General features: G+C 31.4%; 1 protein-coding gene across 8 annotated transcripts in view; it reads left to right on the top strand.

Moving 5' to 3' along the window:
- Tmem68 (transmembrane protein 68) overlaps positions 1-25,288 on the top strand; it is a 31,481-nt gene extending 6,193 nt beyond the window's left edge. For 7 of the 8 annotated variants that reach the window (XM_076836054.1, XM_076836047.1, XM_076836048.1 and 4 more), the window contains 5 exons: positions 7,687-7,854; positions 10,281-10,474; positions 15,277-15,337; positions 17,205-17,344; positions 24,143-25,288. In XM_076836054.1, the coding sequence (XP_076692169.1) occupies positions 7,704-7,854; positions 10,281-10,474; positions 15,277-15,337; positions 17,205-17,344; positions 24,143-24,247 (651 nt within the window). In that variant the 5' untranslated portion in view covers positions 7,687-7,703 and the 3' untranslated portion in view covers positions 24,248-25,288. Of the gene's footprint in view, positions 1-7,686; positions 7,855-10,280; positions 10,475-12,506; positions 12,638-15,276; positions 15,338-17,204; positions 17,345-24,142 lie in introns of all 8 variants that reach the window. The other variant, XR_013088934.1, reaches the window with a different exon arrangement.
- The last annotated feature ends 514 nt before the right edge of the window (positions 25,289-25,802 follow it).

The raw sequence follows: 25,802 nt of genomic DNA, 5'->3' as shown, positions 1-25,802 counted from the left end.
TTAAAGTCCCTGCTTGTCAGTAGGAGCTCTCATATACTCTCATTGTTTCTCATAAGGCAAAATGATATTTCATCAATGTACACATGCTTGTCTACAGAGGCTACATCTGTGTGGACTGTTATTGTTCATTGAGTTTAAGACAGTAATTAGGAAATTTAGTGGCATCATTTATTCTACTTGCTGGGAAACATCCCCCTCCCACACATATAAACCCTTATATTTCAAGATCATATAGAGTAAGACATTTCAATTTATTTATATTCCAGGAGACATGGTTTGATTTAGTAGATTTAAGCAGTAAATTTATTTTGTAGCAAAATGTATAATTTTAAGATATTTTTAGGTATTGGAGGAAATATTTAATTCTTAATCTGCTTAAATCTTTTATTTTTGGTAGCTTAACATTTTATTAGGAGAAGTTATACTTCTTAAAATTGATTTTTTTTACCCTATTTTTTAGTAACATGAATAAAAGGCATTTATGTGCACATTTAGATTTTGTAAATTGCTGTCAATTTTAATTATACTTTTAAAAGAATCTTTCATTTTTTAATAACAATATACATTGCAAAAACGTAGCGATACTGAAAAATACAAAGAAAAAACAATCACCTAACATTTACCATGGAAATGAGTTCTATTAAAAATGTTGGTATGTCTGTCATTTTTAAAAATGTCTTTATTATTGTTATATGCATGGCAGATTAATATTTTTCATGTCACTAAGCCTTCTCATAAATATGATTTTTAATGGCTTCATGGAATTCTGTAAATCCTATAATTATTTAGTTACCTATCATTAAACAGTAATTTGTTTGTAATTATTATTATTTTAAATATTCTTATATATTAATTATTATTCATTTTAATTATCACATAAATATCTTTGTATAAAATCTTTCCATTGTTTTTTATTTTGAAGTTATATTTTTGTCCTGAGACTGAGTGTAATGTAAAATGTAGTGTAATGTAAAAATCTACGATTTTTCAAGATTTTGTGATTCTTATGTGTTGTGTAGCATATGGCTTTACTATGTGGAGGAACATTAGTTTGATGTTTCTTAAATGTCTCCATTTCTAGGTAGTTTACTTGGTGATAGTCAGTGAACTCCTTTTCCTACAGTCTTATAATACTCTTTAAACTAAAAACTTTGGACCCATTTTTTAAAAAGCATTATTGCTAGAATATATGAAAAACGTTTTAAAATGCTGGACTCTTAATGTTTAATGATTTCCCCCTGAAAATTAATAAAGAAGAGTCCTCAATAAATATCTATTTTTGAGAAAATTAAAATCTGTGCATTTTGGTACAACTGTCAAAGTAATGAGAATCATAATGTTTGCTTTAGGAAAATAAGGAACATTTTCTCTTTGAGATACTTACTCATTTGTTTAATCTTAGGTATATGTTATTGTGGTTTTTGTTTTACAAGGGAGTTTATTCATTGTCTAAAAATAATGTTTATGCTTACTTACTTCCAGTGTAACTTATTCAATTCATTGGCAATAGAAAAATTTTGGAAAATGTGGGCATTTGACTAAAGAGGTAGTCTGACCATATGACTTGTTACTTATAATACATGAATACTGGTTTTTAAAAAATTGACCATGATAACACAAACCCTAACTTTCTTTACTGCATATTTTGTTATTTTTAAAGAATTGGACGCATTTTATTCACTAAAAGTGTCCTATAGATTAAACCATAGGCAATAAAGGTTTTTATAGGAAAATTAAATTTAGATATCAAGAAGACATCCTGTCTGTACTTCTGTTGGATAAAAATTTTGTTTCACCTGTTTGTCATTTATGCAACTAGGCTTTCCCAATTTATTGGCTGTGTAATACTTGGGAAAAATTTTGGAAAATGTAGGCATTTGACTAAAGAGGTAGTCTGACCATATGACTTATAATTTACCTTTTTTTCCTTCTCTCCCCTTCCTTTTTTCCTCCTTTACTCTCCTCCTCTCCCCTTCTGCAATAATTATGAGTTTTTAAAAACTGCATTTAAAAAATACAGAATTACAGAAAAATTGCCATAACAGTATCAGGAGTTTCCATATATACTTCACCAAGTTTCCTTGAAAGTTAGTATCTTTATATAAGCTTCATATACTACTATTAAATTATAGTTTTTATTCCTATTTTGTTTTATTTATGGTGCTGGGATTGTACTGAAAGCCTTATGTATCAAAGCAGGTGGTGTCCTGCTAAGCTATATTTCTATCTTTCCTCAAATTTTAAACTTTCTTGTAAGTGTTCCTTTTTTAGGATCTCTTGTTGCATTTAGTTGTCATATTTTCTACAGTCTCTGGCAGTTTCTTAGTTTTTTTTTTTTGGTCTTTCATGACCTTGGTACCTTGTTTACTTGTTTTGGCACTGGTTAGTTGCTTTAGACTTTCTCTCAGTTTGAATTTGATGTTTTTTTATAGTTAGATTGAGTTCGTGAATTTTTGACAAGAATACCACACAAATGATGCTGGGTACTTCTCAGTGCATTATATTACAGGAGTAATGATGTAACTGGTTATTATAACTTCAATCACTTGTTCAAGAAGATATCTGCCAGGTTTCTATATTATAAAGTTTCTTTTTTTTTCTTTGTAATTGATAAAGATTTGAGGAATCTACTTTAACTTTTTCAAAAAGGATATTTTTCTTAATCTCAATTCTTTTATTCTAAATGAGTTGTTACAAGGATTCAGTGAAATTTCATGTAAAATGTTAGCGTAATTTGTTATATACAAAATTTCAATAAACATTAACTGTCATAATTATAAAGCACCTTTCTCTGATAATTTGGAAGGCACTAGAATATGAACCCCTTGTCTCTTGATCATTATTTAGTTCAACTTAGCATATTTAATGAGTCCCTAAGATATTAGAAATACAGTTTTAGGGTATCAGATTTTTACAGTTATTCCTGGTAAGGAAGGTATTTTGCTATCCAGTATGCATACATGTGTATATACTGTTTTATGGAAAGTATGTATGCTTTCTGTATATAATGTATTATGTTTTCTGTTCTTTTTTAATAAGAAAAATGTTGATGATAACTCACCAGAGTTATTTCACACTGGAATAAGTTTATTTCATAAGTCATAATCAACAATTGAAAATCATAGGTCTAGTTTATCATGTACATACCTGTGGTATGGAGCAAGAATACAGACTTTAGAGTTGGGCAAATATAGGTTTATATCCTGGTCCCTCTGTGTGACCTTGGATAATTTATTTTCTTTTCCTACAGGACAAAAATAAAAGGATTATTCACAGAGGAGGTAGCCTTTGAACAAGGCTTTGAAGAATGAATAGTACCAATAAAGTAACTATTTCTTACCACTGTACTTACAGACTAAATGAAATGGCCAGTGCTATAAGAAAATAGAAATGATCAAAATTGCTTCAAAAAGAAGAGAGAAACAAAATAGACCAAGAATCATAAAAGAAATTAAAATAGTATCCAAAGTTATCTTTCTCCTCCCTCCACAAAGGGCTCAGAGTACACAAGTTCCACTAGTTTCAAGAAATTAATCATGTCAATCTTAAAAGCAAACTGTAGTTCCAATAATAGGGAACTTTACAAGGATGCTGTTACCACTAGTATTTAATATTGTTGAGGCGGAGGCTAGAAGTAGGAAGTGTAAACAATTAGAAAATAAGAGACACTTGAAGAAGCAGACTTAATATTAATAAGATAGTTAACCAAGGGATTTAGTGGCCCATAAAATTAAGTGGCCCGTATGCCGTCAATAGTCATTTTAAAAATGGTTATCTTAATGGGGCTGGAGATGTGGCTCAAGCAGTAGCGCGCTCATCTGGCATGCGCAGGGCACTGGGTTCGATTCTCAGCACCACATAAAAATAAAAATAAAGATGTTGTGTCTAGCGAAAAACTAAAAAAATAAATATTAAAAAATTCTCTCTCTCTCTCTTTAAAAAAATGGTTATCTTAAACCATTAATTTTTGCTAGACAGGAAATATTCTATTTAAGGGCTAATTCTAACAAAACATTTGAGAACTGTGTGGAGAAACTGTGTATGTGGAACTCAAAAAGAACTGAATGGATAGAAAGTCTCTATAGTACATATTCCAAATTCATCTACTAATTTCTTGCAATTCCAAATGATTTTTTCATCCAACTTATAAAATTTGTATGGAATAATAAATAGGAATAACCAAGACCAATTTGAGAAAACAAAAGTATTTTCCTCCTCATGGAAAAAAAACATTAACATTATTTATCCTGATTAAAATTGTGGTATTGGTACAGGGAAAGAATCATCATTTATAAATCAAACAGATTAAAGAGTTCAGAAATGTGAATTTGGTAAGTGATAAAAGTGGTATTTCAGACCAATAGGAAGAATTACAGGAAAGTATTTGATAATTTTCAAGTAGGGAAGATCTAAGAAAAGTAAAAGCTCTTTTAAAAAGAAGAGCAAGGATAGTGGAAGGAGACGGTCATTATTATACAAAATTCATGTATGAAGATGTGAATTTGGGGTCAATATACCTTATATACAAACAGAAATTTGATAAATTATGGTATAAAGGTGTATTAAGAATTGCAATGCAAAAAAAAATTATGAATGTAATGCACTCTTATATTGTGATGTATGTAAGAACCAATAAAAAAAAGACATAGTAAGCTAAATGCAGTACAGATCAGCACGACTTATTTTCAATAAGCCTTAGAAGATAAATTAGAAAAAAAAATCAACTTAAAAATAGCCTAAGGGGGGCTGGGGTTGTGACTCAGTGGTAGAGCACTGGCCTAGCACATGCAAGGTGCTGGGTTCGATCCTCAGCACCACATAAAAATAAATATAAATAAAATGAAGGTATTGTGTTCAACTACAACTAAAAATATTTTTTAAAAAGAGTTTGAAATTTTCTTTAAAAAATAGCTATAATTGTACTCAGTAGATATCATTTGTTAAACAGACCAGCAAATAAAATGCAGAGTGTATTCAGAATTAGAAGATGAATTATTTGTGGGTGAGAAGTATACTGAATGACCAATCTGAAAAGGTAGACTAAGCTAGGGTTTTGTTTGTTTTTTAGTACTAGGGATTGAACTCAGGGGCATTCAATCACTAAGCCACATTCCCAGCCCTATTTTTTGTATTTTATTTAGAGACAGGGTCTCACTGAATTGTTTAGCAATTCGCCATTGCTGAGGCTGGCTTTGAACTCTTGATCTTCCTGAGCTGCTGGGATTACAGGTGTGTGCTACCACACCCTAGGAAGCTAGGGGTTTTGAAGGATGTTGAATCTGTGCTCAGGAATTTGGACTATTTTGTAGGAAGTTTAGTTCTAATTGCTTTTCTGAGGAAGATCCGGAAGGGCAACCTCACCATTAAATTATCATAATGTGTAGGTGTATAGGCTTAAAAATGAATTTCTGATGGCAAATTTAAAAAAGGGATTTATCTCTTAGGAGAAGGTTATCATTATCTGAATTCATGATACTGGTGTCTAAAGCCAGAAGGCAGTTAACTCGCTTACATAATAAATCTTTGCCATTAGAAGATACCTGAGTTTCATACTACTGACCTTCATATCCTCTCGAGTAAGCTAATCCACATGAGAAAACCAGAAAATCAGGTTGATGCCTGGTAAGCATGGTATCAGAGCAGAGGAGAAATAAATTGTATTTAATGATATCAAATAAAAGATATCTTTGCCATTAGAAGATACCTGAGTTTCATACTACTGACCTTCATATCCTCTCCAGTAAGCTAATCCACGTGAGAAAACCAGGAAATCAGGTTGATGCCTGGTAAGCATGGTATCAGAGCAGAGGAAAAATAAATTTGTATTTAATGATATCAAATAAAAGAGCTACATAGAGAATATGGCTGTTCTTATTCATGGGACCCAGATGACTCAAAATCTGCAGATTGATTGTCCCTTCTTGGAAGTGACAATAATTATCTTTGGGACTGCCTTCTCTGAGATTTCATTGCTCATCAAATCCCCCTAAGTTTGGTGTACTGCAGGTGGGAGCTGATGGAACTACATTTTGAGAAACTGATATTGAGAAAGAAGGCGATAGATTTGAGTCTTTGGAGATAAAATGCCCAGAACCTGGTGACTAGGTAGAGTCTGAGCTGTACAGTTAGGGAAACAGGGGGCATGAAATGCTCCAATTAAAGCAACCACAGGAACAGAAGCACAAAAGTGGGAAAGTATATTCAGGGAGCTACAGTTAGTTCATTTGATACATGAATCATATAATGTCACTCAATAAGCTGCTGGGATCTAAAAGGCCTTGAGAAGTTTGCACTGCAGTAGTAATCCACTGATAATTTGGGAAGAGAATGATATGATCATATCTGTGCTTTAAAGGGACTTAATTAAATAATGTTGGCACTTAATGCTTAGTGGCACTGTGGCAAACTATTGTTTTTCATTAATTGATTATTTGAATTTGCTTTCAACTAGGTGATTTGGCAAATAGTTATGCAATAGATCATTTATTTCATATTTTTTAATGTTCTGTAAGCCAGAGAGAACCTCAGGAATATTCTGTATAGAATATCCTTCAATAGAGTATTTTATTTCTCAGAAAATTTCTCCAGTTGTATAGTTGATCCTTTTGGTAAGTTCATACAACCTCAGTAATTGAATTACTTGAATTAGAATTAAGAAATTAGAAAGAAAATAAGTGAACAATACTTGGAAAAAATGTTAAGTGAATGAATAAAAACAATCATATTCCCTTCTGTGGAAAAATCATATAAGATCAAAAGTATTATAGAATATATAAGGTTCAAAAATATTCCAACTTAACATAATATTAGAATTTAAAACCAGTATAAATTGTTAATCAGCTTAAAATTGGAATCACAGCTCTGAACTATCAAACATACTTTCTTAAAAGACTTGCTTCTTTAGCTTTATGGTACTCAAAAAGTTGAGTTTGTAGACACCTGGCTTTTTCTTATTAGGGAGCTAGTGATGCTCTCTGTGATTACAGAGTTACTAATTCTCATTTTCTCCTTTTCTGTATTTTTAACCCATCTCCTATCAGTTAGAACCCTGACTCCCCTTATACTTAGAATCTGTTTATTCATTTGATCAATCCCCCTCTGTGTAACCTATCTCCCGTCATTGCCACCGTTCTTAACACTCTTGGATATCCTCTTACTCTGCTTCAGTCAGACATCCCAGGCCAAGTCACCAACCACACTGCACAGTACCCTTCTTTATCTGCTCAGGCCATGTTGCCCTACACCAGGCCACCCCTCCTACACAGACACTTCCTCAGCCCACTCATCTCTGACCCCTTCATGCCTTGTCACCTGGCTCTGACTTACGTACTTGCCGCACCTTGGTTCCCCTTCTTTTCTACTCAACCTTATCACCTTGTGCCAGGCTCTTTCTGCATTGGTGTTGTCATGACTCTGCTCTGCTCCTGTCTGCTCTGTGGATGCCTCCCTCACTCTGCATTACTCCAGCCCTTGTTCTGGGCCACCTCTCCATGCCAGTGCACACTCATCCTGCCCCATTTTATGGCTCTAGAACTGGAAGCAATAAAGGGAAAGGGAAAGAGGGAATAAAAAGGGAAATGGCAAGAGAACCATTAAGAATACTAAGCTTTTGAATTATTGACTATCCTTTAGTACAGATAAACTAATAAATATATTTTAAGTATTTGCATTTTGTCTTTTGAACAGGTTATGAAGTTCATGGGATGGAAAAAATACCAAAAGAAGGACCAGCACTTATAATTTTTTATCATGGAGCTATTCCCATAGATTTTTACTACTTCATGGCTAAAATTTTTATTCACAAAGGCCGAACTTGCCGAGTAGTGGCTGATCACTTTGTCTTTAAAATTCCAGGTAAATTTGTCACTGTAGAAAATTATAGAAAGATACTTAGTCATCATGATTAAATTATATGACCGTCTATCTTTGAGGTCTTTAGTATCATTTACATGGCAGTCTGTCTTTGAAGTCTTTAGTATCATTTGGAAAAGACTTTTGCCTTCTGGCCTCAAACGCCTGTTTTTAGGTGATCTTCTTGCCTTAGCCTCCCAAGTTGCTGGAACTATAGGTATGTGCCACTGTGTAAGGCTTCAGTCTTGAAATTTATTTTAATTTTTGGTGCTCGGGAATCAAATCCAGGGCATTGTGTGTGCTAGGCAAGTGCCTTGCCACTGAGCTGTAGCAAGGCCAAATATTGAATTTTATATTCTGATTTTTGCAAAAGCAGTGTAAATTTTGATGTAGAAGGTAGTTATTTTTCGTATGATGATTTTTTTTTTCATGAGATGTTGATTTTTTTGTTTAATTTTACTGTAAGGGGTTAATAGCTTTCAATTTGATAGCAGATCAAAATTATAAAAAAAAAATTAGCCAAGATATATGGGGTCTTCATCATTTTGCCACCCTAAAGAATATATGTGTTTTGTCTCCTATTACACAATTTGCCTAGATTTAAACTCTAAGATTGAAGACTATATTCTTTTTAATGTGTTCATAAAGTCTTAGTGCCTTTTTAAAGAGATTAATTAGCCAAATGGTTTCAAACACTAGAGTTTTAAAAAGATTCTTGAATGAATTAATTTTGATGAATCTTTTTTTCTGTTACTAAATCATTGGAAACAAGTCAGGAATGTTGATTGCTTGTTCTGAACTAATAAAAATAAAGCTGATCTATCAACCAGACAGACACAAACTTGGTAGTGAATTAAGTAATGATCTACTTCAGTACTTTTCATAACATGTTAGTGCTTTGGGTATCATTGTATCACTAAACACTCATTTCTACTTTGTATATAAGTTAAGCTGAAGATTTTCCATTTAAAAGTAATATTGCCACCTAATAATTTTAGAAATTGGAAAACAAAGAACATTATTATAATCTTACCATTCCAATATAGCCAGTTTTTGATTTACTTCATTTTTAATTTACCTATTTTTGTGTTTTACAAACAATTTTGTGGGTTTTCTGGAGAAGTTTTCATGTAAACATCAACATTTTGCTGATTTATAAGGAGCAGTTGATGTTATGACTAATATGTGTACTTTACTATTTTTCGTTTATCAAACATTAGGTTACTTCCATTTTTTCCCCTTTTTGTAAAGTGAATATTTTTAGCATTGGCTTTTCAAATAATTTTCTTCTTTTTTGATCCTGTAACATCTTGACATTGATTTACTTTATGTCCGTCATTGCTTTCTGAAGGTATAAAATCATTATAATTCTTAGTACAAGAGAGATTTTCTGTCTTGTAATTTTTGAAACCTCCCTTATTCCTTGTTTTATTATGGAGAATGCATCTAGTTAAATCAGTGAGCTTTTAATGTAATATTGGGTGGAAATTATTTAAATCTTAATGATTTATAATCTTGTTTTAGTCCTTTAAATGAGAAATTTGGTTAGTCTGCACAATTTTTAGGGACCATTCCTATTTCTGTGTCAAAAAGTGACGCATGTATATTAACAGTGTTCTAAAGTTCCAACATAAGATTTTATTAAAATATTTAATTGCTGGCAGGATTATGTTCTTTATCCATAAATAATTGTAATTTGAAAAGCTGTGCAATATTAAAACTCATAATTAGTTGTTCTTGAATCAAACACCTTCATTTTATTAAAAAACTATTAATAATGTTCACTATTATTAATTATTTAAAAATTTATTTGTAAGATTAGCCTCACCTGACTTTTAATTTCAATAGATTTGATTATAATCTTGCCTGTTTGGGTAGAGCTAAGCATAGTCAGATTCATATTGTCTCAAGTGATTTTTAATAGAATTAACATTAACCCCTAAAGGGTTAATGAGAGATTAGATTTATAATTGCTAGTGGGATATTATTTCTGATTGCCCTAATAAATATTTTAGAGTGTTTTGGGCATGATATGCAATGGAAGGAGTTTGGGGACAGTCATACTCAAATGGGAATCTCTCTCCTGGCACTTGTTAGCTGTGTGCTATGGAATATCTGAGCTCAGATTTCCTCATCTGTAAAACAGAAGAATCCCTGTTTACCAAGATTGCTGTGAGTTTTAAGAGTTTGAAAATGTAAAGTAGCCAGAATAGTAAGTGATCAATAGAAAGTAATCAGTAGTTATGTTATTAGTAAGATATATCTATTACTACATAAATAATATAAATCTTATGTTAACTTTAACAGTTATTAATTTTAGAAAATAAAAAAAGTTACTGATATAAATATAGATAGTCTCATATGTGTGAAGATATTTGCTCTTGGAAGAATTGAGCAAGAATGTATTTAAGATCTCATCTTTCTTACAGGGTTTAGTTTATTACTTGATGTATTTTGTGCTCTACACGGACCAAGAGAAAAATGTGTTGAAATTCTGAGGAGTGGTCACTTGTTAGCTATTTCACCAGGTGGAGTTCGAGAAGCCCTATTTAGTGATGAAACTTACAACATCGTATGGGGTAATCGAAAAGGCTTTGCTCAGGTTGCAATTGATGCAAAAGTGGTGAGTTGTGTAAAATTAATTATTCAACTAAAGCTTACTTAAATTTAAAATAAATACTTAGTGAGCCAAACTATATAAGAATATACCCCCTTTTTATTACATAGCTTAAAAATTATTATATGTAACATTTTAAAATGTGTCAGTAGAGAAATATTCTTTGTGCATAGAAAGCCATCTTACATAAAAAAAATGACTCTTGAAATTTTGCAAATATCCAGCAAGGTTTTATTTTACATTTAAAATCCATCTTCTTTTCATCATATTTGTAATTTTGTACAAATAATTTCATCATTCCTTTAATTATGCTTTTTTTTTTCCACTAGTGTAATCAGTTCAATTCTGTGTATGTTTTAAACCTTTGGTACTTTTGATGTGACTGAATTGGTATATTTCAGGAGTGGTTGTTAGTTTGGTAATCTTATCTTTGACCATTTCTTACAAGCAGACTGAAATAATCTGTGACTTTATCATTTTTCATCAGCTCTCTTATAAAGATAATAGACAGATATTGGTCTAATTTGGATACTAATTAAAGATTTCCTATGAGAATTTGTCAGTAAAATTAAGGATTCCTCTGAGATTCAATAAATTAATCTACTTAACAGACTGAATAATGTGAATGCCATTTTGTGCTTTTCTTTTGCCTTTGGAAAGTACTCCTTAGCACTTTGAGCTCCATATTGTTATTGTATTCTTAGAAAACACTTATGTATTACTTATGAAATGTTTCTCCTTTGCTTCTGTTAATTTTTATTTTAGATTGTCAGCAAAAGAAGTCAACAGTACTTTAGATAGGGTATTAATTGTTTTTCCAGGACTATTAGCGACTGCTGCTAATAACTTTCACATTTCAGATTTTTTGTGTTCCCATTGGTGTGGCATAAAATGACCAGTATACACCCTTAGCTTGATTGCCCATCTTGCAAATATGGACTATTGATTAAAAAAGAGATTATAAAGGATTCATTTTTTTTTGTAACCAAAGAATAATATTTGAAGAATAAATGCTTTTATGTCTTAATTGCAAAGTTCCCAGTGAAATAAAATGCTTTGAGCTCTTTTCTGTATATGTAATTCCTAGAAATTACTGCTATAATGCTTTATGAGTGTGATCTTAGTTTGGGGTGAATGTACTTGCCAAAGTATTTAAATAACACAAAAATTTAAATACTACTTCCTTACAGTAGATTATAAGCTCATTGAGGACTAGGATTTTGTATTTAAATACTTAGTATAGAGACTAGCTTTGAGTAGGCTTTTAAGTATTTGAATTTAGAACCAGAATTAGTATTTGAATTTAGAATAGGATTTGACTTTTTTAAATAAGACAGTATTAAACACTACTAGTAGAAAATAGCCTTTTGAATTTAACTTTATGTTAAATAATGTCAATAATATAGAAACATAACACATAACACTATTTTCCAGAATGTTTAAAGTTCTGATGCAGGAAATAAAAACCTAGCCTGTATAAATAACTTGGAATACAAAAGATTACATAAGTTGTACAAAAATTAAGGAAAATCAATGCAATGCATATTAAAGCAATAATAAAAACTAAAAAGCTAATTAAACTAAAACTTAATGATGGTTCACTTTTTAAGTTTATATTTTGAAAATATATGTCTTCATATGTATAAAGATGATACAAATCAAGTTGAAATCATAAATTCATCATGGAATTCTAATTCTTCTTTCTTAAGTTTATAGTTTTAAGCAACATATTGCTTTGAAGACGGCCTGAAAGAAATGATACAAAGAAAATAATTCTTTTTCCAATCCATAAATTTCTAGATAGTCAATTAAGATAATCCAGTTGATTAAGATTTTGTATAAAGATTTTAGAAATTTTATAAAAGAACTTTCTATTAGTTTAAAAACAAACAAATCTTTAATGCTTTGGATTTACAAAATAACATTGTTAGCTTAATAAATATTGTGCCATCCCAACATTTTGTAGCACTTGTAAAGGCTTTTTCCTGGTACTCCTGTATGGAAGGAGGTGACGTATATAATTATTCCAATGTTACAGATGAGGAGACTCAGGCACAGACAGATGGAGGGATGGAAGGGATCTGGTCACAACAAGGCAGCAGCAGAGCAGAACACACAGTTCAGGACTCAAGGCAACGGTACTGTTGCCATCTCTGACTACATTGCACAGTGAGTCTGCGGACATCTGAGATTGAAGGGGTCTTCCAGATCTGTGAGGGAAATCTTTCAGTAATGTATGTATGACACAAGTATTCCATATGGAAAATCCCTTAATAGACCTCAAAAAATTATCATAAACTGTGAGTAAAGACTATTGTTGCAGGCTTAACTACATTTAAAATTAAATACATTATGACATACTGGCTGAGGGTGTAGCTCAGTGGTAGAACACTAGCATGTATGAGGCCCTGGGTTTGATCCCCAGCAGTGTAAAAAATAAAAAATAAAATGTTAATTGTGACATTCTTTACAAGTCAAGAGGAAAAAATCTAGATTGTATGCAGTTCATAAAATATTAGTATAAAATATGTAAAGTTCATTTGAAAGCAACAGACTTTTAATATGTAATATAAGTCACTTATTTTGTAAATTCTTGAGAATTATGATATTGGTAAGAATTTTTAAGTAACTTCTTAGATAAGTGGAAGAATTAGTGTGTTTAATTGGAAAATAAGTAACGGATGTAAAACAAGATAACATTTTGTTAAAATTACCCTTTGAGATAGGATAATTATTTTCCCCCCATTTTATACATGAGGAAAATGAAGCTTAGATATGGTAAGTAACTTTTGTAATGGTTTTCACATTTTTGTGGCAGAAGTAAGACCCTGGACTATTCCCAAGTATAGTTTTAAAAATGCACATTCTGTCTTGTACCCATGTGTTCATACACATACATACAGAGACACGTATATATGTAAACAATTCTAGGTTGCTTAGAATAACTGAATAATACCAGATATTTAAATATCTCAAACTCTACTTTGTTTACAAAGTATATTCAAGGGGAGAATTGAATGTACTACAAGCTTGTGTTGCAAAACGTTGTTGCTTATGGCTTTAAGGATATTAACTTCAATGTAAATTTAAAACCTTAGTCACAGACAATAGTATGAAGTACTGAAGTTACTAGGCCAGGCTTACTTTTATTTAGTAGGTTCTAGAAATGTACAGTCTCCAGAGAGTTAAGTATTTAAGGAGTAATGTTTATCCTGAATAGTCCTTATAAAGTGCATACAGACTTCTGGGATCATGCCAGTTGGTAGATGTAAGTCCAACAGTACTTGTTAAGGGACGCAAAGTGTGTATATCTGACCTGAAAGATTTTTTCTTTCTTTAGCATTTTAAACTGTCAACTCTGAAGACATTTTATAACTATTTAAAACATTAGGATTTTAGCCATCATTTTATTTTAGAAAACTAGTAATAATTTCCTAGAACATAATCTGATTACTTTTACAAAATAATTGAATATACTTTATCTTTTCAGTGTGTTAGCTTCATGAATTAACTCCATTAAATTTTTAAATTCTTCAACTGAAGCTTTTCTATCTGACTTGTTTCCTCTTCCTAAATGATTTTAAGATTGCTGCTGCCTATTACTGGCCTTCGTATTCACAGAATATTCACAAATTAATTCATTAGAAGCTTTGTCTCTCTGTTCTGTTTGTCCATTTCTTGTTTAATTCCTCGATGGCTTTCTTTAGCTCCTCATTTATTCCAGGTACTGTTCTAGGTGCTAGGGATACAGCAGTGAAAAACAATTTCCCTGCAGTCTATTAGATGTCTTCCTCCCAATAAGAAGAGAGGTACAATTAGGGACTGGTTAGTTATATGTAAGGTAATACAAATAGCTGTATCTGGTTTTTTCCTTCAGTCCATAATTTTCAAAACTGAGTAAGTTTATCAGCTTATTTAAATACCACAGACCCAAGCCCTACTCATTAAGGCAGGTAGATCTGTATTAGGTTAAAGCATATATATCAGTATATACTATCCAGTTCTATAAATAATGTGAACCCCCACTGCACATACAGTTTATCCATTCTAAAACATTTAATTCAGCATATTAGTGTATACATTAAAATGTTTATTTGGCTTTTAATATGTTAGTATTCCTAGTGGCATAACTTCCATAGAATACTTCACAATATTTTATTATTTTATGGCAAATATTCTTTCATTATAAAAAGTCACACTTATTGGTATTCATAGAAATATAAAAATCATGAACTTGTGAGCATAAATCCTCTAAAATTAATGATATAAAGAATTCTTTAACATACATTTCCTGTATTTGCAGCAAATCTTATATGCTTACTTTTCATCGATGTCGAACATTTTAAATTTAATAAGCTTACAAAAAGTGGTGTTTTACTAATTCCATGATAGCATCTTGCCAAAACCTCTTAAATTTATATAAATTTCCCTTAGAATCTTTCTTATAACTTCATTGAGCGTATTATTCAGTATCCTCCTAAAACCAATTTATTACATAAATTTTATTTAATGAAATAAATGATTACTGTAATTTCTATTTTGAGTTTCAAGGATTTATGTGGAATACTAGGAAAATAGATAAATGAAATATTGTATGTTGCCACTGGAGGGTAGTGTTTCCAGTTTGTATTTTTACAAATGACCAAGTTGAATTTAGTTTGATTAATCACACTAGTCAAGTATACCATTATTTAAAAAATCTTATTCTGATAATTTCAAACAGGCCCTCAAAAGTTAGCCTTAGTGACTCAGTGGACACATTGAATGGATTTATTTATTTACTTTTTAATTCAAATTCTTTTCTTTAGCCCATTATTCCTATGTTTACACAAAATATTCGAGAAGGATTTAGATCACTTGGAGGAACAAGTAAGTTCTGATTCGTATGGTTTTTAATTATAATGTAATATTTAAAATATTTGGAATTTTGAACACTGTAAGGAATCCTTTTGAATTATTAAATGTTAGGTAATGGATAGATTGCTTAGGTGTTTTCCTATATAAAGTCTAAATAACTGATTCTAAGTAACGGCAGTTCTTAGGTATTATATTTTTGCTGAGACTGTTGTATACATAACTTGAAGTTTATTGGTAATGAGTTCTTTAAAACTTGAAAGCATTTTATCTAATTTATTATGTTATACCATGGTGATGAGACACAATATAAATTTATATACTATGGTATATGTATACCATGAGGAAGTTAAAAGCTTTAACAGTGAATGGTGCTACACGTTGAGGTAAGATTAACAACCTGAAGAGATGTCGTTTGCTTTGGTTTACTTTTGTCACTTAACATTTTTTTTTAGTTTTTTTAACCATTTCTATTTACATTGATGAGATTTTTTTTAATCTACCTTTAATTTATTGAAATAGAAAGCAGCTTTTAGTCAGAGGAATGACAGCATTTGGAAATGTTTTTTTCTTCACAATGTCTTATTTCTTACTTTGAAATTTTGTACCCTATAGTAGCTTAAGGTTTTGTACCCTATGTTTGTATATTGTATTCAATTGCCTATATTTTGTATCCCTAGCACTATTATTGTAAGTATTCCTATCTACATAAAAGTCCTCTTTTGACGAGTTTTAAATTGCTGTTGTTTCTTTTATATGTAATGTTATTTTGTGTTGATATTCCATGTTTTTTAAGTCAAATTTTTTTTCTTTAAAAATTTTTTTTTCTTTTTTTTTTTCAAATTTAATATGGGAAGGCAGATTGATGTGATACTTGACATTTGTTGTGGAGTTCTTTCAGCCTATTTCTTCATAATTTAAATGGCAAACCAGAAATTATTTTACAGGTTGTTTCTTTAATTGTAAATAGTTTTTAAAATCCTTTTTGACTGCTTTTAAAAATTTTCCTTGACTTTAAAGCTCAATATCTCAACAATTAGTGTCTAGCTTTTTTTTTTAATGATAACTTTAGGTTTGATGGTGTATTTTATATTTATAGGTGTAAACAGTATTTTCAACTTTAATACAGTACTTAACTATTAACTGTGTAGTCCATGTGGCTAACTTTTTTTGGATTCCCTTGATGCTGTTTTTTGGTCTTTGTTTGTTTGTTTTTTAAACTTAGTCCATCTGTTTGTTTTTGCCTTTTTATTACTTCCTTATTTAATTCTGCTAAATTTCAGATTGGTCAGATAGCATTAAAAATTCTTTACTTTGATATATTAGCTTTTTTTCTAACTTATAATAGTGAGTTTCAGTCTTTGCATAGTTTATCAGTGTACTATAGTCTCATGTTTACATGAATTTATACTCCCATTTTTTTCTTTTTTTTTTTATTCATGTAAATCACTTTATTTTATGTCTTTACACTTTTTAACTTTCGTCTTTTGGTTGCAGTCTTTACCCTTTGCTTTGCAATAATAGTACTTGGTTTGTCTTTTCAAATTTCCATAGTTTTAAAATCTCTCTTTTTTAAAATTAATAGATTTAATGTTTTTATTTTTAGGTTTACTGAAAAAAAATTAAGTAGAAAGTATAGGGATTTTTTTTTTAAATGTATACCCTCACCATCCTTCAGTTTTCCCTTGTAATATATTGCATTAGTATGGTATCATTTATTACAATTGATTGAAAAGCTCATCTTTTTAAAAAATATTTTATAATTCTAAGAAGTAATACTTTCTATTACTTTACTGTGAATCTTGCATAATTAATTTGAAAGTTTACAATTGTATGCTTCGAATATTTAATCAGTAAAAATGATTTTATTTACTTTAAACAGGGTTGTTTAGATGGCTTTATGAAAAATTCCGTTATCCGTTTGCTCCAATGTATGGCGGTTTTCCAGTGAAGTTACGGACTTATTTAGGTGATCCCATTCCATATGATCCAAAGATAACAGCAGAAGAATTAGCTGAAAAGGTAAATTATTTCATCTTCCTTAGTCTTAGGACAGATTTTTTTCAATTATTATTTAAAATTTCATAACTTATTTACTTACGTATTCTACAATCATGTTCTTTGTCAATAGTTCTCAAGAAGTGATGATTTTCCATAGGGGATGGTTGGCAATGTCTAAAGACATTTTTTTATTGTCATAGTGGGCAGAAGTTGGAGGAGGTAGTGCTACAGACATTTATGGCTAGAGGCCAAGGAAAGAATTTATGGTCAGCTGCAGGACATCTATGGATATGTATCTATGTTTAGGGTTTTGGAAATATTAGGTTGAAATTAGGGTAAGGAAATCAAAATTGGTGTTGGAGATTTAGAAGTCATTTGCTCTGAGGCAGTCGTGGAAGCCTTAAGCTTGGCAATGCAGGTTGAAGAAAGAAAGAAGAGGACTGAAGACATCTTGCAAGAAATGTAACATTTAAGGAGGAAGCCAAGGAAGGAGAACAACTGAAGCTAACTGAAAGGGAACTGGAGCAATAAGTAAATTTGTGTGATGGAAGTCAGTAAGGGTGAGAATGATCAGTAATACTTATTATAAAGAAATCAAGGGAATAAGAATGAAAAAAGACAATTCCATTTGCACTTATACTTTTAGAGGGTATATAACTACAAAAAAGCAATAAATGTCATTTGTTTAATCACTTAAATGGGATGAATGTTTTGATTATGACTTTTATACCAGTCTTTGGTACATATATTAGTCTGATTTATTTTTAAAAATTTAAATTGTGATAGAAAGCACACATATTTAACCATTTTAACAGTTCAGTTCTGTTAAGTACATGGATGTTGAGCAATAGATTTCCAAAAGTTTTTCACTTTGCAAAACCAATTCTACACCTGTTGAACACAAACCTCTCATTTCTCCCTCCCCATAGTTCCTGACAATCATTGTTCTACTTTTTGCTTCTTAGAGTTTAACTACCTTAGATACTTCATATGAGGGGAATCATATTTTTTGTCTTTTTGGAATTAGCTTTTTTTTCACTGAGCATAATGTTTACAAGATTTATGTGTCTTCTAGCACGTGACTGAATTTTCACATTCTCTAAGGCTGACTAATATTTATCCCATTTTCTTTATACATTTATCTGTTGTTGGGCACTTAGATTGTTTATGCTTGTTTTGACTCGAGTCTTCACTACTATGAATAATGTTACAGTGAACATGTATGTGAAAATTTATCTGTTTTGAATTTTTTTGGATGTATATCCAGAAGTAGTATTGCTAGATCATATAGTAATTGTATTTTAATTTTTCTTTCCAGGAACCTTCATGTTCTTTTTCATATTAACTGTTACCATTTTACATTCTCACACAGCACATGAGGGTTTTTATTTTTCTAGATCCTTGCCAATACTTGTTATTTTCTAGTTTCTTTTTACTTTTAACAGTGGCCATCCTAATGGGTATGAGGTGATATCTCATTGTGGTTTTGATTTACATTTCTCTAATAATTAGTGATATTGAGCAGCCAACTTTTTATATGCTTGTTGGCTCTCTATATGTAAACGTTTTTTGAGAAATGTTCATTCAAGTCAGTTACCCCATTTTTAGTTGAGACAATTGTTGAGTGGTAAAGCTTCTTTATATATTCAGCATATTAACCTCATATCAGATATGTGCTTTGCAAATATTCTCTCCCATTCTGTAGGCTACTTTTCAATTGATGTTTATTTTTTGTGATGTGCAGAAATTGTGAGTTTGATATAGTACCATTTGTCTATTTTTACTTTCTGTGCTTTTAGTGTGCTATCTAAGAAATTATTACCAAACCCAACGTCAGTTCTCCTCTATGTTTTCTTCTAAGAATTTCCTACATTTTATATATTGAATTTTCTAGCACCATTGCTGAAGAGCCTGTACTTTTGCAACTGTGTAGTCTTGTCACTCTTGTTGAAGATCATTTGGCCTTTATGTGAGTCATAGATTTGTGCTTCTTCTTTTTTTCTATTACTTCTTTGTTTTTGGCTATTTAGGTCGTTTCTAGTTTCATGTGAATTTTAAGACTTTCTTCTATTTCTGCAAAAAATGTCATTGGGATTTCGAATCTGTATATTGCTTTGGGCAGTATAGACATTTTAACAGTAAGAATTTTTTCAGTTCATGAACATGGATGTCCTTCTATTTGTGTTTTCTTGGATTTCTTTTAGCAAGTTTTGCAGTTTCGGTGTCCAAATCTTTCTCCTCTTGGGTTAAGGTTTTTCTTAAATATTTTAATTTTTTGATCCTTCTGTTTTATTATTTTTCATTTCTATGGTTCATTGGGATTTTATTTTCTGTTTCTATTGTTTTATTGTTCATTGTCAGTATAGAGAAACAACTAATTTTCATGTATTGATTCTATATTCTGCAGCTTTGTTGAATTTGTTTATTCTGTCTTTTTGTGGGATTTTTAGGGTTTTCTACATATTAGATCATATTATTTACAGATGATTTTATTTATTATCCATATACAGTCTAATTTAATCCTCATATCAACCCTAATTATTAGTATTTTTATTTTATTTTAGAACTGGGTTTGAACCCAGGGATGCTTTACCATGAAGCTACATCCCCAGCTTCCCATCCCCCTTTTGTTTTAGTTGTGTCAGGGTCTCATTAAGTTGGTGAGGCTGGCCTCGAACTTGATATCTTCTTGTCTAAGCCTCCTGAGTTGTTAAAATTATAGGTTAATTATTACTGTTTTATACATGAAAAAACTGGATATTCATTCAGCATTGCTAGGTCATGCTACAGTAACAAAAACAACAGAATCTTAGAGGCTTATGATGATAAAATTTACTTCTTGTTGATGTTGATGGGCTTTAGCTGTAGCCTTGTCCATGTTCCTATCTTCATTGTTTTGATATTAGGCTAAAAGAAAAGCCCCATGTAGAATGTTGCCATTTGTGTGGTAAAGGGAAAAGGTCAGGGAGAGACCATGAGATGGTTTTCAAAGATTCTTTTTGGAAGTGACCCATTCATTCCTACTGGTATTTTATTGCCAAAGCCACGATGCTAGACTTCTGTGAGGTAGGACCTGAAATCCTCCCACAAAGATGGTCAGGAAAAGGAATAAATTAATACACCTGCCTTACTGGGACTCATCAAGTTAGTCACTTAGAAGAGAATATGCAGCTGAAGCAACATTAATACTATGTTAGATGAGACTGTTCACCTGAAAGGTTGATAGGAAGATTCACAAAGGTAACATTAGTGATACATTTTATGCCTTCTTGTTCTTTAAGTAATTAAAATGGTTCATTAAATATATTCAGTTTAGCTCTGTTGACCTCAAGGTAAAATCCTGACTTTTAAGGTCAGGGCATATTCTCCACACAGCATGACTCTTCTCTCATCCTGAAATGATGCTTTTCTAAGAGCTTCATGGTCTAAGAGCTACACCAGAGCTGAGACCTAATCCTTTGATTCTACTTCTACCCCCTACAAATTGTTGTTAATATATATCTTTGCTGCTCCCTAACAAATGCATTCTTTAGGACATAATTGAATTCTGTCTTGTTCTTTTAAATTGTCTTCCCGCCTATCCATTTGGATTTAAGTGGGGTTAGAACTACGTAGGAATACTTTTTTTTACAGACTACTTGTCATGGTCAAAACAGAAGGTAATGGAGAGAGGGAAAAAATCCTGTCCTGAAAACTTTAGGCAACAGCATCACTTTGTGTAAATTAACTTCAGTGAACTAAAGTATGCTTGAAATCAAGAAAACTGAAATTCTCCTTTTGTGAATGCTTTTTATGATTTCCCAGTCTTTTTAATACCAGTAATGGAAGCACAAACTAGCAGAACAGATTACCACACATTTGAAATTATTAGCGTTGAAATTAAAGTTTATTTGTTTGTTTGTTTATTTTGATAGTGCTGATTGAACCCAGGGGTGCTCTACCACTGAGCTACTGTCTTAGTCCTTTTTTTGTTGTTGTTGTTGGCAGAGAGGGTACCAGGGATTGAACTCAGGGGCACTCGACCACTAAGCCACATCCCCAGCCCTATTTAGTATTTTATTTAGAGAGAGGGTCTCACTGAGTTGCTTAGCGCCTTGCTTTTGCTGAGGCTGGCTTTGAACTCGAGATCCTCCTGCCTCAGCCTCCCAAGCCACTGGGATTACAGGCATGCACTACCATGCTCTGTAATCTTTTTTATATTTTATTTGTCCTTTTTATATTTTATTTGAGACAGTCTTGCTAAATTGCCCAGGCTGGCTTCAAACTTGCTTTATTTCTGCCTAGACTCCTAAGTAGGTGAGATTATAGAAGTGCACTGCCACACCTGGAAGCATCCATGTTTTATAGAAATGAGAACTCAGTTTTGAAATGGTTGATAGACTTTTCAGGCATTTGATTGTGGAGAAGTCATTTTCTAAACACCATCTAAATGTAAGTTAGTATATACTATAATAATGCCAAAGAGGACACTTGAATATTTCCTTAAAGTTTTCTCAGTCTTAATCTGTTGTTCTGTTTCTGTGTCTCTTTCTCTTTGTCTCTCCTTACATTATTATATGTACACCCATATGTAAGTACAGATTTATTTACATGTACAATTATTGCTAAGGTGAAGACAATGGAAAGGAGTAGATAGATTAGAGTACTATTCAGGGGATAAAACTAACAAGTGCTGTCAGTGGATAGGCTGCTGTGAATGAGAATCAGGAATTAAGGGTGACTGCTAAGTTTTGGTGTAAGTGGGCAGATTCATGGTATTATCATTTGCTGACAGAGGGAAGGAACTCAAGAAAGGACAAAAAATGTTAGTCTTAAAATTAAGCATGTTGAGGGCTGGGGCTGTAGCTCAATGGTAGAGCGCCTGCCTCGCATGTGTGAGGCACTGGGTTTGATTCTCAGCATCACATAAAAAAAAGTAAATAAAGGTATTGTGTCTGTCTACAACTAAAAAAATATTTTAAAATAATTAAGCATGTTGAGTCTGAGGTACATTTAAAACATCCAAGAGAAGTCATGTTGAACATAACAATCTGAAACTAACAGGATTGAAGGTGAAAATTTGGGAATCTTCAGCAAGTGGATGGTAATTGAAACTATGGAAATGGATCATATTACTGAGTCTTTGAATAATAAATCAGTGATTGGTTTTGGGAGAATGAATCTGTAAAAGGAAATTGAAAGGGAATAGCCCAAGAGAGATCAGAAAACCAGGAAAGTGTGAGGTTCCAGAAGCAAAAGCATTATAAGAAAGGGAAGACAGTGGTAATTTAGAGGGCTAGTAAAATGAAGATTAAAAGCATGTCCATTTGATGTAGTATCAGAAAGGTATCGCTGGTTATCTTTGCAAGAGTTGTATTTTCTTAATGGATAGCCCTGATATTTCTTTACCCCCAAATCTTTCTTTGACACTTCAATTTATAGTAATTTAAACTCCCTTCATGATTTAATTGGAACCTAATTTTAAACCTTATATCTAGCTTCTGAACACACACCTCAGACTCCAACCATTTGAACAGTTTGACTTGCCATTCCTTAAACTGGTGATTTCCCATGTCTTCGATCCTCATGCTTTCCTGCTCGTGTGTTGTCTCCTGGTTGCTACCTACCTAATGAGCTCTTAAGTCTTGATCCTCATGCTTTCCTGCTCATGTGTTGTCTCCTGATTGCTACCCACCTAGTGGGCTCTTCTGAATATTTTTCACATTTCAGGTTATATGTATCACAAATGATCTCACATTTTAATTACTTTGTACTTGATTCTTATTCAGTTATTAGCTCTTTTTAATATTAGAGACTTGTTTCACTATCATTATAGCTTTAAAAGATCTAATATTTCCTGAGGGATAAAATTTTAGAAATATGATTCATGAAATAAAATCTGCCTGTCAGTCATTCTGCCAAGTACCTGAAAACATCATTATAAGTTCATTTAGCCTTGTTAAACTGAATGAAGTAGTTCTCATTTTAAAGATGCGAAAACTGGTTTGGAGAGCTATTTTAGAAATACATCTTCAGGTTAGGATTTATTGGTTTAAAGATTAGATTATAAAACTAAAAAGTGTGTGTGTATTCATGCACTATTAACATATATAAATAAAGGTTTTAAAGAACCATAAACTGATTTAAAAATAAAAATTGTTGTAATTTCTAAAGCACAGCTTGAGAAAAGTTCTTGATATATGCTAATTGGCTTTTCCATTGCAATGACTTAATTAAAATTCCTGTTAAACTGTCTAGAAATTGAGGCATTGAACTAAAGTGTATCAGCTCATGCTTATTCTTTGTTTTCCTGTTTCATTGCTTAATATTTTGGGTTATGTATGGTGATGGAAGAAAAATATACTAGAGTTTATTAGTGGCTAGAGAGGATTAAATCTTGTATTCGCCTACTAGAAGATTTCTTATTACTTTCTTTCTTGTAACTTTTTCTTCAATTCATTTTAGTGTTTTCTGTATGCAAGCCATTTTTCCATATTTTTATTGGTGCATTATAATTTTACATAATGGTAGGATTCATTGTTATACATTTGCTCATACTATGTGCAAGGCATTTCTGTGGAGAAATACTAAGATATATCTTACGGAGCTTACAGTCTAGTGCAGAAAATAGCCAACTAGACAACAACTATAATTCAAGGCTTAATAAATACAGATAAGAAATAAGATATTTCTGTACTGAGAAGGAAATCACTCATTATGGTAGGAGATGGGGGCCAAATTAAGGAGTACTTCTTGAAAGTAGTAGTCATAAAAATCTTTACCATATAAACTACATAGAGAACTTAAATAATAATGACTTTTCTTTTGTTTTCTTAATAGACGAAGAATGCTGTTCAAGCTTTGATTGATAAGCACCAAAGAATTCCAGGAAACATTATGAGTGCTTTGTTAGAACGTTTTCATAAAAAACAAAAGGTCAACTAGAAGTTGATTTAATTTATCTATATTAATATGCTTGTGTCTATGGTACTGTCTTCTAAATTTTATAGATCCTGTAATTAGTATTTTTAAAAAATCATGTTGATAAGCATCTTTCTCAGAACTTGTGTATTTAAATTGTCAAATTTTTTTGCAATCAGTTGTGTCAAATTTAATTAGTAACTTGTTAAATGCCTAATAATTCAGAAAATGATTGTATTCCATTTGTAACTTCTTAATGATTTATGATAAATGTATGGGTTCTTGAAAGTTAAGTTTTTAATTACAGAAGTTTAGGTTAAGTAAACATTCCTGAATAATGCACCTAATTTCTTTATGTGTCTGACTGAGATAATTTTAAGACAGGGTATAAGCTATAGGTTTTTGTACAATTGCTTAAGTTAGAAAGGAAAAGTTTTAAAATCTGTTCCTCATTTCTTTCATGACTTTGGGCAAGTCATGCAATGTTTTTGTGCCTCAATAATTTACTTTTTAAGTCATGGAAATGCTATGGTAAGGAACACTACTTTAAGTTCTTTATGATTGATGACTATTGAACTGAAATTATAACCAAATTATGTCATATCTTATCCATGGGATGTTTGGATTTTTCCTTCGGGTATGATGTCCAGTTGCCAAGCACAACGAAAGAGACGTACTGTTTTTCAAATTGAATAGAAAGAAATTAGGGAAAATATAATTTCTACTTGTTACCTTTAGTATTTATTATATTTTTGACAAGATCCTGTAAATGTACAATATAGGGTGCATTGTCAGCCCTATAACATGACATTAAATAGTACAAGGATGAAAATCATTGTTGTGTTCTGCATTTTGTTTTAGAAGCTGATTCTAGGCTGAGGAAAGTGGAGATAAAACTCTGCTTTGGCTCAACACTGTAGTTCTTGCAGTTTGACTTTGTACCAGTCAGATGGCTTATTGTTTCAATAAAATATACTTACTTGAATGATGAATTTATGTGAACAGAAAACTCTCTAAGTAGTTAATGGCTTTTGATTTGCTGTCTCCTTGAAGGTCAATTTTAAATAGTATTTAAACAGAAAAGTATCCAAAATCAAATGCAGTATCTCCCTTTTGTAGATGTTAAAGTACTTGGGTTTTGTATAGATTTTTATATTACAAGTGTATATTTATGATATGTGTAAAATATCTATTAAACAATATGAAAATAAAAGTAAAGCTGAATTGTTGTTCATTGTCTTATGAATTGCATACGTGTCATTTTCTTATTTTTTTTATATTTATTTTTTAGTTATAGGTGGACACAATATTTTATGTGGTGCTGAGGATCAAACCCAGTGCCTCATGCATTCTAGGCGAGCGATCTACCTCTGAGCCATAACCCCAGCCCTTTTTTATCATATTAAACTGATTTTATTGTTTTACTCTATACATTTCTCATCAACAATCATTTCTTTTATCTACATTGAATAAGCCTATTTTCCAATGTAGTAAATGCATTCAATTTGAATTAAGAGCCAATTTGCAATATTTTTTTTAACTCTGCTATAGGGAACAGTGTTTGTTTCAGAATTGAATA

Source organism: Callospermophilus lateralis, chromosome 16 (assembly GCF_048772815.1).
Source record: "Callospermophilus lateralis isolate mCalLat2 chromosome 16, mCalLat2.hap1, whole genome shotgun sequence".
NCBI lineage: Eukaryota > Metazoa > Chordata > Mammalia > Rodentia > Sciuridae > Callospermophilus > Callospermophilus lateralis.
The sequence above is the reverse complement of the archived record's forward strand: the minus strand, read 5'-3'. Positions and strand labels throughout refer to the sequence as shown.